The 15,853-nt window shown below is 41.4% G+C and overlaps 1 protein-coding gene across 1 annotated transcript; it reads left to right on the forward strand.

The window, feature by feature from the left end:
* The first annotated feature begins 6,345 nt into the window (after positions 1-6,345).
* On the forward strand, positions 6,346-15,329 carry SERPINB5 (serpin family B member 5). Its single transcript, XM_056332217.1, has 6 exons — positions 6,346-6,519; positions 9,111-9,248; positions 10,310-10,427; positions 11,803-11,945; positions 13,439-13,606; positions 14,937-15,329. Exons 1-6 carry the CDS (start codon positions 6,346-6,348, stop codon positions 15,327-15,329), a joined length of 1,134 nt encoding a protein of 377 aa, XP_056188192.1.
* The last annotated feature ends 524 nt before the right edge of the window (positions 15,330-15,853 follow it).

Below are 15,853 nucleotides of genomic sequence, written 5' to 3' on the forward strand. Positions count from 1 at the left end.
TTTTCCTTGAGCATTAACTCCAGTCTGGCCTTGGGCTTTTAAGGCAACAAAATACACACATGTGCCCCATACAAGGACAGACTGTCTTAATGCATATACAGATGCAAAGTGTCCAGCCACGTACCCCTGCATGTTTTGGTTGTCTTTCTGGGCATCTTTCTCACAATAACGATTTTTCCGCAAATAGCAGTAATTCCAATGTAACCTGGAGTACTGGTTTTGTTCTGAAGGTCTTTTAATTGCTCATCCACTCTTGTATTCTCTCCTTCATAGCCTTCGTTCATTCTTGTCTGGTGCCTTTTGTACTGCGCTTGCTGAAGGCAATGCACAGAGGCTGCTCTTTCCTGCCAGAGCTTGTTGTTGTCTTCAGTAGCTGGGCAGGCAAAGACAACTCTGGTGTGAATCATTTTGCTCCTCCAATGTAGGAGTTGCCATGAAGAATGATTAAGGGAGGGGAAAAAAAAAAAAAAAAAGAAAGTGACAGTGAGAGGGAGTGTGTGTGTGCACAACTTAAGGTTGGGAAAGTGGGAGTGGTGTCAATGAGCAGGCAAGCTAGCAGAGTCTTCTGCTCGGCAAGGTTTTACCACGGGTAGCTAGTTCTTCGTGCTGTACCCGTTTCATTGATTCGTTTACCAGGATTATAGCCTTGCAAAGTAAGTACAGTTTTTTCTTTCTCTGATACTTTATTTAATGCCTAACTAATAGTTAATAAAACCCCGTTGTGAAACATAATCGTGTAGAGGAAGTGGGATAAGGATGTTTGTACAAAAAGATACAGTGTGGAGTTAAAGGAGCAAAAAAAGCCTTCCCAAACTGCAATGTTTTGGTTTCATCCCAAAATTGCTGCATTTGCTATACTATATTTCTTTCTACCTGAAAAGATTCATTGGAAGCGGTGAATAGGATCTGGCAGCTGAGACAGGAAGGGCATTAGGAATTATTAAAACATGGTGGTTTATTGCAAATGGATTTCCCCTTATCAGAAAAAGCAGGTTGTGTATGGTGCTGTGAAAGTGCTCCATGTGTCTCCAGGATTTAGGCTGTCTTGTAAGTCTCTGTTACAGAGGAATATTGCTCTCATTTTCTGTCAGATGTGTTTATGCTCTGCTCTGTTTGCTTTGAGTTATTAATCAAGTGAATAACCCGTACTTGTTTAAAGTGAAGGGCAGGAACTTAGGTCCAGTAATTACCAATTTATTTTCACTGTGACCATTTAGTTTGAAGAACTCACTGCCTATTGAGGTACAACAAAGCACATTGCAGTAGCTCTTCCCGGAGTGACTTTCCCTGCTATGTTGCTGACAGCACTTTTTCCCTAACCGCACAAGACGCTGTGGTCCCACATCAATCTGATGGCTTGTGTTCCTCCAAGAAATGTATGTTCGGAGGAAGCTGTGTCCTTGGTATAGCCAGGTAGTCTGCCAGGTGGAGGCTTGTGATTTGTGTAGAAGTAAGAAGAAAAGGCACACGGAACTCTTTTATTTCCTTTATATTTTGCGTTTGCTGAGTAAGACAGGGTCATGTTAAATGCTTGAGCTAGTTTAAAATATGAATGCCTCACTTGTGAAATGTGTGTGTGGGTTGTTGTATATAATTTATCCTCTCAATGGAAGTTTGTTTGACCTGGAGACACTACAGCGCTGGCACTCACAGCTCCTGAGCTATAAACCCAATACACCTCCCCAGCACTGGATGGCCAGCACTATCCACGCTTTATCTGCCACAGCTGTCTTCTCCTGGAAGGACTGCTTAATTGAGACAAGATGAAAATAAATACTTGATCTGATATATCAGAATATCCCTACCGTATAGCTAACTTGACTTGCCAGACATTTCCACACAGGCATTACTATTCTTCTGATTATATTTTTGAATGATAAGCTATGTATAACTTTTCTTTTAGTCAGTAGATAGTAAACAAAGTGTCTCTCTTGGTTTTTGTTGTTGTTGTTGCATTCAAGAGTGAGTAAGCAAAAATGGTGTCTTAAACCAATAAACAAGTTTAAATCAGGTTTTTCTAAACTGGTTCAGTAGGCTTGCAGCTCCCTCCTGTATCTAAACATATTTCTATAACGCTGTGGCAGAGTCGCAGTTTTAAGCAAAGCTGGGTGGATCACAAGCTACCTGTGCTTAGAAGATGCCCCAGTGCCGCGGGCCTCTCTGGAAGTGCTGACATACTGCTTTCCCGGGAAAGGAGGGACTCCACAAGAATCCACACAGCAGGCCCTTTTTAAAATTTCATTTTCAATTTTTTGACTCCTCCCTGTTTGAGGGTTCCCTGTGATTACTGACTCAGGAGCTGCGTCTGATTTCTAAGACTGCTGATGGGCAGCTAATGGGCTTTCCTCTTGATGGGATCCTCAACCCTTCTTACTTGACTGAAACTGGCTTTACTGGACTCACAAGGCTTGGGATGCTCAAGGCTTTAACGAGATTTAAGATTTTTTATTACAGTAAATTCTTTTCAAGAATATGAACATGGTGAGATCCTAGATATCATACATCATGAATAAATAGAACATAAAAAACTGACTGACCAAATGCAGTTGAAAAAGATGCGGAATAGAGATTATTCTTTGGTATCCAGCTCATCATTCAAGGTTAAGGGTGAAACTGTGCTTTTTTCCCAACAAAAATGCTTTACTTCAATAGTAGCACTAAAAGAAAGAAATTATAAGAATGGAGAACTTTACCACTACCAGAAATAGTTTCACTCTGCACAGAAGAAGCTTCGAGAGTATCAGTAATTGCTGTGTGAACAAAAGGTAAATAAAAGGTTCACCACGAAATACATCCCATTTTCCTCAATGAAAAGAAACATCAAAACTGTAGAAAATGATCCAACATGAACAGTATCAGAGTAACAAATGATGTCAGAAAAGAAGAGTTTCTAAGTCATGGTACAGCTTTTGACTGACATAATGAAGAAGACTTTAATTCAATTTTGCAGACTTTCCTATTTTATTTTCTAACTCTGACCCTCTTGCAACCAAAGGAAGTGAAACACACATAGCACTTGCACATCTTAAAATCACCCTAGGTTTGCCAATAAAACAGAAAATACTAATCCTAGAATGACAGCATAGCACTTGCAATATTAAGACAGAAAGGAACACAAAGTATTTTTAGGCAGTTATGATTGCATATTGATTTTTAGCTTGTAAGGAAGATCCAGAGGCCTAAACAGGATAACATCAGGCCATCCAGCACTAAAGAATGATATTCTACCCCATCAGCAAATAAGATTTTTTCAGGTGAATGGCATGCCTTATTCTGCCTTGTGAGATTCTTCATATTGTTTGTCTTCTTGAGGGTGGTAGACGTTGAATGACACATTCTTGGTTCCCTGGGTAATTTTCCATCAGGTCCTCAGTAAGAAATACCTGGGAGGTTAGTACTTGCCCCAAATCTTCAAGTTTTAGCTGGTGGGAGGACCAGGTAGAGAAAGAGAAGGAAGCAAAGCTTACATATGTATTGTGTGTTCATGGGTGAATAAGTGCGTTAATGACGAAGATAAGATAGGTAACCTATGCAAGGGAGTTTATTTAAGACGTGCACAGGCACAAAAGTGCATGTCTGGGATGAGTAACTGCAGACAGGCATTTTAAAGGATGATTTTACCTTTGCTCCTTTACCTCTTTTGTTCCAAGTTATGCCTTCATCAGCAGTCTCAGTCCTTCAAATTTGTTTTAACTGTCTTTTGCCACTGTTCTGCCCAAAGTTCTCCTCCTCCAAGGTGTGTGCTAAGCCCATGGTTCCTGGCAAGCTTGACTTTTCTGGTAATCAATTGCTGTCACGTGTGAGAAATTGCGACTATGTAAAAGGTTGAGGTGCTGGGCTGGCGCTTAGTTCTCCCTTTACACCCATAGGATCCCTGAGACCTGTTCCCTGAACCTCACTGACATCAGCTTGGCACATGATGACGCTGTAAAATGGGATCTCACATGGATAATCTCTCTTTACTGATCAGCTGCTGGGCACTGCCAGGCTACTGAAAGATGAGCAAGTCCAGCCGGACCCAATCTGAATTCACGGTTCTGGCAAAGCCTCTAGATTTTGCAAAGCACAGTGCTCTATATTTTTATGTTAGGATAACTTTCTTCAGTGATATATGTTTAATGTTTCCCCTCCTCAAGAGAAACTTCTTTTTTTTTTTTCCCCCAGTGGGAGGGGATTTGTTAGCAAACAATTTGTTGCTAATACCAACAGTCAGATTATTTTGCAAGAGTACAGTGCTGGTTAGGTGTGCTTTTCAAACATGGATTTTAAAAGCCTTGGGTTTATTCCAAGATATTATTATCTTTTTTTTTTTTTAACTTAATTAGATTGTGCAATGCATTTCTGTAACCTTTTATACAGCTTCTTTTAACCCAAAACAAACCAGCTGCCAACTAAAACAGTTGCCTTACCAAATAGATCCACGAACATGTATAAGTTAATTAAAATAAAAATAAAGACATTTATTTTGTAAAAGACCTTCTCTAATCACACAGGCCTTACAAGTAAATCAAAGTGTTTTTTCTACTGTGTCACAGGCAAATTACGCACCCGTTCTGTTAGTCTCATAAAAATGTATAAATACCACAAATTATTTGGAAGTCATTCACCACTGCCAAGTAGCACAACTGCTCCGCAGCGTCTCTTTACGATGGTGTCAGATGTTCAGCTAAGTTTGGGCAGCATGACACATGCACTCAAATGCGAGATTGTTCTAATTCAAAATACCTTTCCAAACTGGGATGAGGGTCAACGGTCAGGAAGGGTACCTTGCTGGAGACAGTTCCCTGCTTATGTGTTCCCTCTTCTCTTTTCTGTCTTCTCATACCTTTCTGCTTTCACTCAATGAGATCTTTCCTAGCTAGGATGCAAATGATACGAACTAGGTAAGTAAATGTTTAAGACTGCAGTATGAAGTAGTCAGTTATTGGAGAAAAAATCCCTGTCCTTAAGGTGTTTCTCAAAAAATTAGCAAACCGCCTACCAATGTAAGGAATAACTGGCTTTCCTTTCCATAATAGGATAAAATAGGACTCCTAGATCTTCAGTGTCAGAGCCTGAAATGCAGATGTAGATAGGTATGTGTCTGGATAAGAACACAACTTTTAAAATCACCCCTCCACACCATATTAATTCCATTACTTTGCCATTTTTCCTGGAGAGAGCAAGTGCTGGACACACCTTTTAGGTTCTGTGTGAAATCTTACGTCTTTTGAAGTCTCAATATTAATCTTTTCCATTTCCTTCCTGTCTCTATCAATAGCTTTGAGGGAGCTGTTTAACAACAATTTTAACAGATTGCCTTTTTTTTTTAGGGATACATGAAACTGGGGGCAGTGTAGTGTCAAATTCAGTATGCCAAGGGGGTCATCTTCTGTGTGCTTGCTGGTCTAAAGCCAGACTTGTGCTGTTGACTGGAATTCTGTGGTTCGCCCATGTTAGCTTGAATCAACACAAGTGTGGTTACACCAAAGTGTGATTTCAGGTTTGTGAAAGCAGTCTGGAAGATGGGGATACTCTTCGGCTTTCCCAGAGCATGGACTGCAGCAACTGTTCCTTGGGCACCACCCTTCCCATTCCTGACTGCACAGGTCACCTAACAGCCCTGTGGCCATTGCAGTTATTAAGAATGGCTGGGAAAATATTTGCAGTTAAATCAGTGTAAGTGATGTGTAGGCACACGGAAGTATTGATTTAGGAGGCCTCCTTTAAGTTTCTAGGACAATCTCAACCTACCGGAACAGACAGCTTTCTGGAGACTTCTAACAAAGCTAAGGAGAATGGGGAGTCATCCCTTAGAGGAAAGACACGTACCAAAGCTCAAGCTTTAATGAACAATTAGCCATGAAGCAAGAGACAGGAAAGATTATGAGACTGTTAAAAGCCTGTCTGAGAGCCAGGAGAGCCCAGAGCACAGGCAAGGTACCTTATAAGTTGGCACATTTTAAGAATGTCAATTAAAAACAGATTAAATTCATATGTGATCCAATCTGACTCAATATGCATGGGTCACCCTGACCTACCCAGATTTCCCCAAGGGCTTCTGGTAATACTGGCTCCGTCTAACACGTGGCATTGCCAGCTGTCACTTGAAGATGATGGCTGTTACTGAACCACGCACAGTTCTTTGGTTGGACATGGATGAGACCTTCCCTGCTCCTCAGGAGCCACCAGTGTCTCAGAAGCTGAATCAGCTCGATCAGGCCACCCTCTCCTCTCCCTGAAGGTTCAAGCTGCCCAGTCCCCATACTGGTGGCAAGTGTCCTTCAGTGCTCTGACCCAGCCCCACCACAGCAGGAGCTAGAGTTACACTCTGAGTCGTCTGTCTTTTCCCTTTTCTATTTCAGGATGACAATGGATGCTCTGCAACTAGCAAACACCGCCTTTGCAGTTGATATGTTCAAACAACTATGTGAGAAGGACAAAACAGCCAATATTATTTTTTCCCCCCTGTGTACCTCAACGTCTCTGGCTTTGGCATATAAAGCTACAAAAGGTGATACTGCAGACCAAATGAAACAGGTAAGATATCGGCATCCTGTTCTGCGGCTGCAAAATTTTATGGCTGTTGGAGGTGGCTTTCTTATTTGTTCTTGTTAATATTCTACTGGATATCTGGTTCCCTTGTAAGCCGGGCTGCAAACCATCCATTTTAAATTCCTGAACGGTTCCACACTTCAGGCAAAAGAGGTTGCAAACCTGGCATAAAGAAAAAGCTTTCTCAAGCATGTACAAGGTGGAAGGGGACATGGCAGATTCCTCGACAGTTGCATTAAAGCCTTGACTCCTTTAGCGTAACGTTGATTATGGCTGCAAGTCACAGTCAAGATCACTGCATTTTCTGGATAATTGTTTTTTCATTATTCAAGAATGCCTAAGCTTTATAGAATTGGAAATTATCTGTCATCAGCAGGTGTGCTTAGCAGCTCTGTCGCTGACATTTCCCCTTTCATCCACAATACCACTAAGAGGAGGTGGATGCAGTAGAAAAGGACACAACTTCAACCATGTTTTTCCTTACAAGCAGATCATGGTGTTCGAGGGGTTTCCAACAACATGATGCAGCACAGCAGTCATGATGCAATCAGCTTATCAAGCTCTCTCTGTGGTGCAGGGAGGCACCTTGCAGCCTCTTCTGCTCCCTCTCTGTAAGCAGAGATCTGCATAGTTCCTTTTTATCCTGTTGAGGGTGCCCACAGTTTCTGCAGTTACCTAAATGTGGGTGAGAAGCAAAGTCAGATGAATTTATATGCTGATTATCATCTGGCTGTGATGGAAGTACTACATATTTGAATATATTTGCCCTCTTTGGGGAATTCCTCCCTGTACTTCCACACTCACTGAAGGTACCCCCAAGTGCTGCCTCCTGTGCCCTGACCCATGCCACAGATTTCAGCGAATCTTGCACTCTACTGAGCAGAGCTGCACAGCAATGTATCTGTGAAGATATTATTGGCGTTCCAGACTTTTCCAAACAGCACTGTGTTTTTTTTTAAATTGTAAATTAACTCTAGATATTTTTTCTAAATTTAAATTATGCCCAGCAGCTTCCTCACCATTTCAAAAGTCAAGTGTTGTCTTTCTAATGGGGGAGTTGAAAATAGTAACTGTCCTTAATTTTGTTTTCACTTGTGTCTGCAATTTGCTTTGAACCATCCCATAATAAGTTAATGTGCACATCTACCAATGCAGCTCAGTTACACAAGCGCATTTATGTTTCATATTTCTCAACTGGTATATAAAAAGTGCTGACTACAAATACTAAGGAAAGCTTGGTATGTTTTTAAATGTAATATCTCCTATTTTCTATGTCTGTTCTAGCTTCTGCCTGCCCCTGAGTTTGTGCTTGGGCTTTAAATACTAGATACAAAAGGAGACAGATTGGCAATTTTACTCTGGAATATCAGTTAATAAACTTGTGCCAAAAACTCTCGCAGGTGGAGAGGTTGCAGTGGTGTTCCTTTCTCCCCAAACCCAGTTTCCAGGCACAGAAGCTTTCTGCTCTTAACGTGCTAAGAAATAAAACTGTTGAGGAAAAGGTAGTAAGCTGAGAAAGTTGTTTACCTGCTCTAGGAGAACCTGCTTCAGCAGGGGGTTGGACCAGATGGTCTCCAGAGGTCCCTTCCAACCCTGACCATTCTGAGATTCTCTGCTTCTGAGGAAATGACCCACTGTGCACAGAGAGGGGGGGACACGGAGGGCTGGTAAGGCAGGGCAGCAGTTTGTTGTGTCTGTGAAGGTATGATATGTTCAGGGAGAAAGAGCAGGAGTGAAGGACAAAGCCAAAAGAAGGTTGCTAAGTGCTTGCCATGCCTCATGTGGGAACTTGAGGCAGGCGAGGAGGGTTGGGCAGGCTGCCTGTAATGAGACAGCCACCCTCAAAGACCCTGTAGTAAGCAGGCATTAGAAGTTCAATTCATATTTACAGGGTTATTTTCAAACAAAACCAGCAGTAACCTCTCTCTGGTGCCTAAAAGCAGCGAGTTTTAGGTCACCCCAGCACTTCCTAGAACTAGATTTGTCATTCCCAGGAGCTGGGAGGTGGCCATGTGTGGGTCAGCAGCCCCTACCTCCAGCTCATATTTTGTCTGCCAAAACAGACAAAGTTATCTGATCAATTTTTGCTGAAATATCGTGTGATGTCATGTATCAGTCACAGCAATCAGAAAACTTGATCTGTCGAGCATTTTTAAGGGTGTAACCCGCTTCTAGAAAGGAGACTGACTGGGATCCTCATTTATCTGGCCTAAAAGCTCCAGGTTTTTGGACAAGAATATGAGTTTGGTGAAAACATTATGACTCCATACTCTTTTAGTGTTTTAATCAACTAAGCCATATCACCAGCATGAACAGCTCTATTGATTTCTTTGGCCGGCTTACAGGAAAGAAATGCATTTGGTTAAAGTTCTGGTAGCATCAGGTTTTTAGCTTTATGTGAGGATGTCAAATAAATAATTCTTTAGTAACAACAGTGAGAGGCTATGTTGTTAGCTTAAACTCAAAAAGTCACAGCTCTGGTTGCAAATTAGCATTAGTTTTTGCTAAGCTCTTGGGAATGTTTATGCAATAATAATAAAAATGATGCTTAGCATTTTATTATGTTCATTTAACAGGTACTCCATTTACAAGATGTCAAAGATGTTTCTTTCGGGTTTCAAACAGTAACTTCAGATGTTTCCAAACTCAGCTCTTTCTTTGCGCTGAAAATGGTCAAACGGCTCTTTGTAGACAAGTCTCTTAATCCTACCACAGTAAGTGCTGCAGAAAAGCCCTGGTGCTATGGATTGCTTGGCCAGCATGTTGACAGGTTATGGTGTCAGACTGCAATGCTATTTAAAATAATTTCTCTCACTTTTGGCTGTTACTTGCTAGACTCAGATGATGAACAACATAATATTCTCTGCTGCCATAAAAGTTTGTAGAAGGATGGATGAGTGTGCTGCTTGACCGCAAGCTATGCAACTATTACAACACTTCTCATTATTTCATTAATATGCTTTAGGTCAGTAGCTGAGTAGGTTTTGAATGCAGCATAACTTCTTTGCCACATCAAGGTCTTTGAATCGTTAGTATGAGTGAAAAGGAGTCTTAAAAAAAGTTGGCAGTGCAAGTGTGTGCCCAATTCACACACCCAAGTAATTACTGCATAAGCTATAGATTTCTTCATCTGTCTGAGGAGGCAGAAGTCTGGCTATTGAAACCACACAAGAGAGGAAGGTGGTGTTTGGCCTTGTAACTTATGGACCTTGAAAATAACTGAGGAAAATGAAGTGGTTTGGGTTTTTTTTTTCCCTTCTTCCTCAAAGTTGCCTTTGAATAGGGCCCCAAGAAGGACAACATCAGCCTAAAAGTGGTGTTTCAGAAAACTCAGCATGCTTAAATGATGCTATAATCAGATTGCCTGCTGTTCAGCCTCTGCTACAGCAAAGGCCAATACCCAACCACAGCAATAAACACGGTGAGCATGGTGCGAGCAGCCTGTGGCCTTTATTTCGGTCCTCTCTTATCCAAGGCCTGGACTGGGGATTGTTTCATCCTTTCAAACTCTAGCAATGAGGTTACTCCTGCAATACCAAAGTTACTTTAGCTGCTGGTATAACACCACTGGACTGAAGGCAACCTTGGGAAAGATGTGCTGAATGCAGCTGTGCATCCCGGTTGTCACCTGCTGTTATTTAATAGCTGTCCATCGTAATAAACTCCCCAGCTACCCCTTGGTGAAGCTCAGAATGCTGATGTTGCAGGCTCTGTAAAGAGCCATTGGGTGGATGGCATTTAACCAAGGATGACTTTGGTACCTTGTGTCTTTCAGGACTTTGTCAACTCCACAAAGAGGCCTTTTCCATCTGAGCTGGAATTAGTGGAGTTCAAAGAAAAACCTGAGGAAACTCGACAGAAGATCAACAAATCTCTTTCGGAGCTAACTGATGGTGAGTACAGCTTAACCTTGGGGATGCTCTTTGCCTCTTTGGAGAAAGAGACCTTTGTCCTTGTGACACCTCTTTACTAATGCTTTTAGAAGTAAATACATAGTGAAAGCAGTGGAACTAGACCTACTATTTGTATCCATAAGGAGGAGCAATGTCAGCCTGTTTTGAAATCATGAACCTTACTACTGCAGCATTTCTGAAGATGGAAATGTGAGACTGGCCTTGCATTAGCCTTGGGGAAAGCTGCTCCCATTTGACTGCAGCAGGGCAGTTTGGGAGAACAACAGCCCCTGGCTGTGGAGCTTCATAAGTGCCTGACATGAATACATCAAACCCAGGCCCTGATTTCCTTTAAAAGCTTTATTGTAATTGGAAGTACTTGCTGGACTCTGAATTTCAGGCTGTTAATTAATAGCTCAGCTTAGCTCAGCTCAGCTGAGACATGCGTCTCTTGCCTTCCAGTGGAAATGGGGCTGCAGGCACTTCTCCCTCAATACTGAATACTCAAAACACTTGGCTGAGTCACAGGAGATGCTCCTCAGTGACCATGAGGGTCCCTGGGCAGAGCGTGCCCAGTCTGTGGGGGGCAGCAGTCCAGCCCTGGCCCATGTGAGCATGCAGCGCCCATAACAGAGCCTGCTGGCAGCCTCTGCAGAGGTAGCTCTGGGGTCGGTGCTGCCTGTTGCCTTTGTGTTGGTACAAATATGAAAACATGGGTGCATGAGTCTGGGCCTTCCCAGGTTGGCACAGGTGCCCATGTGGAAGCACCTTGCCCTGCCTGTGCAATTCATGCATGACTTTCCTCCCCAGTGCTCCGAATTCAGTGTCTTTTATGGCAGTGCTTGAACAGGTCTAAAACAAAGCAAGGCATGGGGACAACACTTCCATGTCCTTTTAGAAGTCTGTAACAGTATTTGGTTATGAACTGTAATCAGAGCAGCGCTTTTTGTTATTCTCGTTATTTTATTCTTATGTATCAGTCTAGAAATGAGTAGCTGCTAATCTGGAACTTCCCTTCGTCTTGCTCTCCAAATGACAAATGCTTTTTCGCTTACACCTGTTGATTTCACTGAAAATTCAGTACCTTCTTTAAGGTACTGAACAAAAGCAGTAGACCTGTTTTTGATTCCATGCTACATAAGCCAAGGAATCATTTTGAAGATCTGCCTTGATCCCAAATCTCGTTTCAAACATTAAGCTGCAATCTTAAGTGAGTGCTTCTTTTTGGAATTTTCCATTGGAATTGAAATATTTTATCTGTGAGATGCAGGACACAAATTTTTTAATTTAGTGAAATGTTTTCATATTCAATTGAAGCAATGGACATACTCATAATGAATTGTTGTTTTAACAACTATCTTAAACCTGTTCACAGGCAAAATGGAGAATATTTTGAATGAGGATAGTGTAAGTGACCAGACTCAGATCCTCCTAGTCAATGCAGCTTATTTTGTCACAAACTGGATGAAGAAGTTCCCAGAGGCAGAGATCAAAGAATGTCCTTTTAAAGTCAACAAGGTATGTTCTGAAAAAAAAGAAAGAAAAAAAAAAAAAAAAAAAAGAAAGAGTCTGTTTCCACTCAATAAAATGCAAACTTTGAGCTAAGGAAATCCCAACAAGAGAAAATGAGAAATGTTTATTGTTACCATGTCATTCTTAGACTCGTCTAAACCTATATTGCTGTTGCAGCGGTCCCTAAACTGGTTTGCTCACTGTGTTGTTTTAAAACTTTGCTGGTGCTTTCACATCCATCTTTCAAAGGCCCAGTATGAAAACTGACTGTTCTGTTAGTATATTTAGACAACAGGAGCTGAGTACAAATGATCAGAAGCAGCCTTGCTTAAAAGGAGGTGCACAATCTCGTGGGTAGCATCTTCCAAGAGGTTGCAGCGTGTACCAGGGGCTGCATCACAGAACCAGCAGGGGTGAATCACAAAACATTGTATTTATCATCGTCACAGAGCTAGTGAAACATCTACATCTGTGGGATCTCTCCGAGTAAACCTCTGAGGTGCCTGACCCTTCTCATCCCTCTTCATGGATGGCACCTCATTAATCTCCCTCTTTCCAGTCAGGCTCGGGACTGCAACCTTCTGTGTATCAGCCCTGCTCAGGCACGAGGCCCAAGTGGGTGCAGCACCTATGGCTGTTGTCTTCAGGAATCCATGACCAGTGATGAGTATTATGGTCAGACAGACAGCTCTAAACCAAGTTACAAAGCTGGGCAACATATGTGAGATAGAGATTATACTCCAAATACATACCTACCTACCTATGTGTATATATATATATATTTTCAGTGAACTTGAAATGTTTCTCATGCACATGAGATACGTTTCAAGTTCACTGAAAATATTCATAAATTACCACATCAGCCAACAATTTCAGCTAAAAAAGTTTTTAAAATGACAGTCAGCATTAAAATTAAGTGAAACATCTCAAGTTTTTTTTTCCCTGAAGTAACATTTTTCTACTGATTTTGAATTTTAAATAAGTTTCCAGGTGAACAGAGTAGCTTGTAAATCTTATTTGTGAAATAAAGAGTTTTGTTTTGTTTTGTTTCATTCATGAAAAGCAAAGACATTGGGCTTTAGGTGAGCCTGAAATTTCTTATTCTGTTTCAGCTCCTGAACCAAAATATCAATTACTTGCATTAACAGCTTGACCTTCACTGTTGAGAAGTGCTCAGCGCCTGACACTTACTGGCATTACGATGCCCTGTAGACAGTATAGTTTGTAGCACTCAGTGAAACAGGGCCACTGATATTAGGCACATCCCCAATGTGTTGCTATTGTATTAAGTAGAATTCTGTTCCACTTTTCTTCGGAAAGCTGCCTACTGTAAAAATCCAACAGGATCTCTTGCAGCTGGTTTCATTACCTAAGAAAGCCAACAAATTCTCTGAAGGTAACTCAATGTACCACTGCCATGCAAGCTTACAAACTTTCCTCTCTTGCCATCTTATCTGTGATTTAAAAGGAATGCTAGATTGTTTTCTCTGGTTTTGCAGACTGAAACTAAACCAGTGCAAATGATGAATCTGGAAGCTACTTTTTGCCTGGGCTATGTAAAAGAATTAAATGTTGCTATCCTTGAGCTTCCATGCCTTAACAAACATATAAGCATGCTCATTCTGCTGCCCAAAGAGATTGAAGATGAGACCACTGGCTTGGAGAAGGTGAGAGAAAAAAAAGAATTGGTATGATGCTTCCTTTGGAAACAGCCCGCTTATAATGCCATATAGTTATGGAATGCTTTTGTTATTTAGATGCTATATAGAAGAAAACAAAAAGTAATATCCCTGTGAATTTACCTTCTCATTCTGCTTCTCTGTTCCTGATCTCATATTTGTGACATTGTTTTCATTGTGGCCAACTGTGAAGTTGTGAACAAGACTTTGTTTTAGATAGGGTGTGCGTAGAAGACAATGTAAATTGCAGAAGGTGCCCTTGATGCACTTTTAGAATCTGCATCAATTTGAAAACCTGGACCCTCAAAACAATTTTTCATCTTGAGATTTTTGTTCTTGCTACAGTAGAGTGCTTAAAGTCATACTTACTGGGTACTCAGTAGTGCTGACATTATTTATTCTAGTGTCCTCATTTTTTCAGTTGATGTTTATCCATGATTTATTTTACTAAGGCCTTACACTTTTCTAGGTTTTAATTTTAAGCAGAGGTGCCTGACAATGAGCCATTTTTTATTATAGTTGCATGTAAATTTGGAAACAAGTAAGACTTTTCCTAAAGAACAACTATTTCTTACGTAACTCATGAAAATTTAAAACATATTTTCACTTCTCTTCAATGTTTAAGGATTAAGAGACAGATGATCAGGCAAGTCTCATTTGTAATTTGCTGCAACTGTTCATAAATTCTATAGGCAGAAGGAATCTGCCTTTGCAGCTGTTATGTACTTTTATATGTAGGGATAAACTACAGCACACACATATCTTAACATGCAGGTGAGGCCTTTCCTGATAGCAACTTGTTGTGGCCCCAAATTCTGGCTCCTCACTTCCCAGTTTTCAAAAAATTGCTCAAACAGCTGTGTGTTTGATTGAGATCAGGCTCTGGATTTGGAGTCTTTTTCTGTCCCAAATACCAGCGATTTCATTACGGTGTAGGGTCAGGAATCAAGATGTTTGGATCTGCCAGCTGGCCAGGTGTAACCGGGGTAGGGACTGTCTTTCTCAGGTCCCTTCATGTGGTTGTTGAGGCGATTGCGTATCGAAAGCTTGTAAGGGGCTAATGGTCAAAGCATGAACATGCAGTGGAGCTGCTCCAGAGACCTATCCTATGGATTAATCATACTTCCATTAATATAACTGAGAGTATGTTAACCCTGAATGCTACAGCTGTGAATTCAAAAGCAAAGGTTGCCTTTTGGACTTTATTTTTGGGGGGCTTGATAGGAGTGGGAAGTTCAGGAATGGTCTCCCCCCCTCCCCCCCATCCACTTTTTCCTTGGACTGCTCATTAATTTCCTTTGTTCCTTTATGTCTTCAGCTGGAAAAGGCACTCACTCCCGAGACATTATTACAGTGGACCAATCCCAGCATGATGGCCAACACCAAAGTGAATGTATTTCTTCCAAAGTTTAATTTGGAAGGTGATTATGACCTGAAGCCACTTCTGGAAAGCCTGGGAATGACAAATGTATTCAATGAGAGTGCATCAGATTTCTCGGAGATGTGTGACACAAAAGGTGTGGTTTTGTCAAAGATCATCCATAAAGTCTCTTTGGAAGTAAATGAACAAGGTGGAGAGTCCCGAGAAGTCCCAGGATATCGGATTCTGCAACACAAAGATGAATTTAAAGCTGACCATCCATTTATATTCGTGTTTAGGCACAACAAAACTCGCAACGTGATTCTTTCAGGCCGATTCTGTTCCCCTTAAGCAGGGCTTATTCATTATGAAAAAGCACAATTACATTTATGGTGGTGGATGTTCCTGTAAAGCTTGGCATCCTGACTATCACCTTGGAAAGGAAATCTAACAGGTTCATATATCAACCGGGTAAAACAATGTACTCTACATATGCAGCAGAACTAGTTTATCTCCTTATGTTTCATCCTCTTAAGCTGAAGGATTCCCACTGTGAAGAACACGTATTTTACTGAGAAGTATCCCAGCCTCAGCAATAAGTATATTTTGTTTCTCTGTGGTAAAAACAAAGTGAACTGAGAGCCTGTTTTACATAGAGCAGGAGCTGGAAAGGGTTCTGGGAGGAAAAGCTACATTCCTGCTCCCTAGCCAAACCACTCTCCCTCGTGACCCACACTCTGTGGATTCCTACTGCCTAGAAGGGGAAAATGTGGACATGTGATGTGATAGCACTCCCCTTCTACATTCTGGTGGCCCAGGGTGCCCTACCAGACCCTGCCAATGCCCAAGTTCTCCAAGTTCTGCAGTGTAGCTAG

The sequence above is a fragment of the Falco biarmicus genome, chromosome 3 (assembly GCF_023638135.1).
Source record: "Falco biarmicus isolate bFalBia1 chromosome 3, bFalBia1.pri, whole genome shotgun sequence".
NCBI classification, from domain to species: Eukaryota; Metazoa; Chordata; class Aves; order Falconiformes; family Falconidae; genus Falco; species Falco biarmicus.

Coding starts and splice junctions, on each gene's coding strand:
- SERPINB5 (XM_056332217.1), top strand. CDS start 6,346: ATGACAATGGATGCTCTGCAACTAGCAAACACCGCCTTTGCAGTTGAT. Junction 9,249..10,309: donor AGTCTCTTAATCCTACCACA/GTAAGTGCTGCA, acceptor TGTGTCTTTCAG/GACTTTGTCAACTCCACAAA. Junction 13,607..14,936: donor AGACCACTGGCTTGGAGAAG/GTGAGAGAAAAA, acceptor TTATGTCTTCAG/CTGGAAAAGGCACTCACTCC.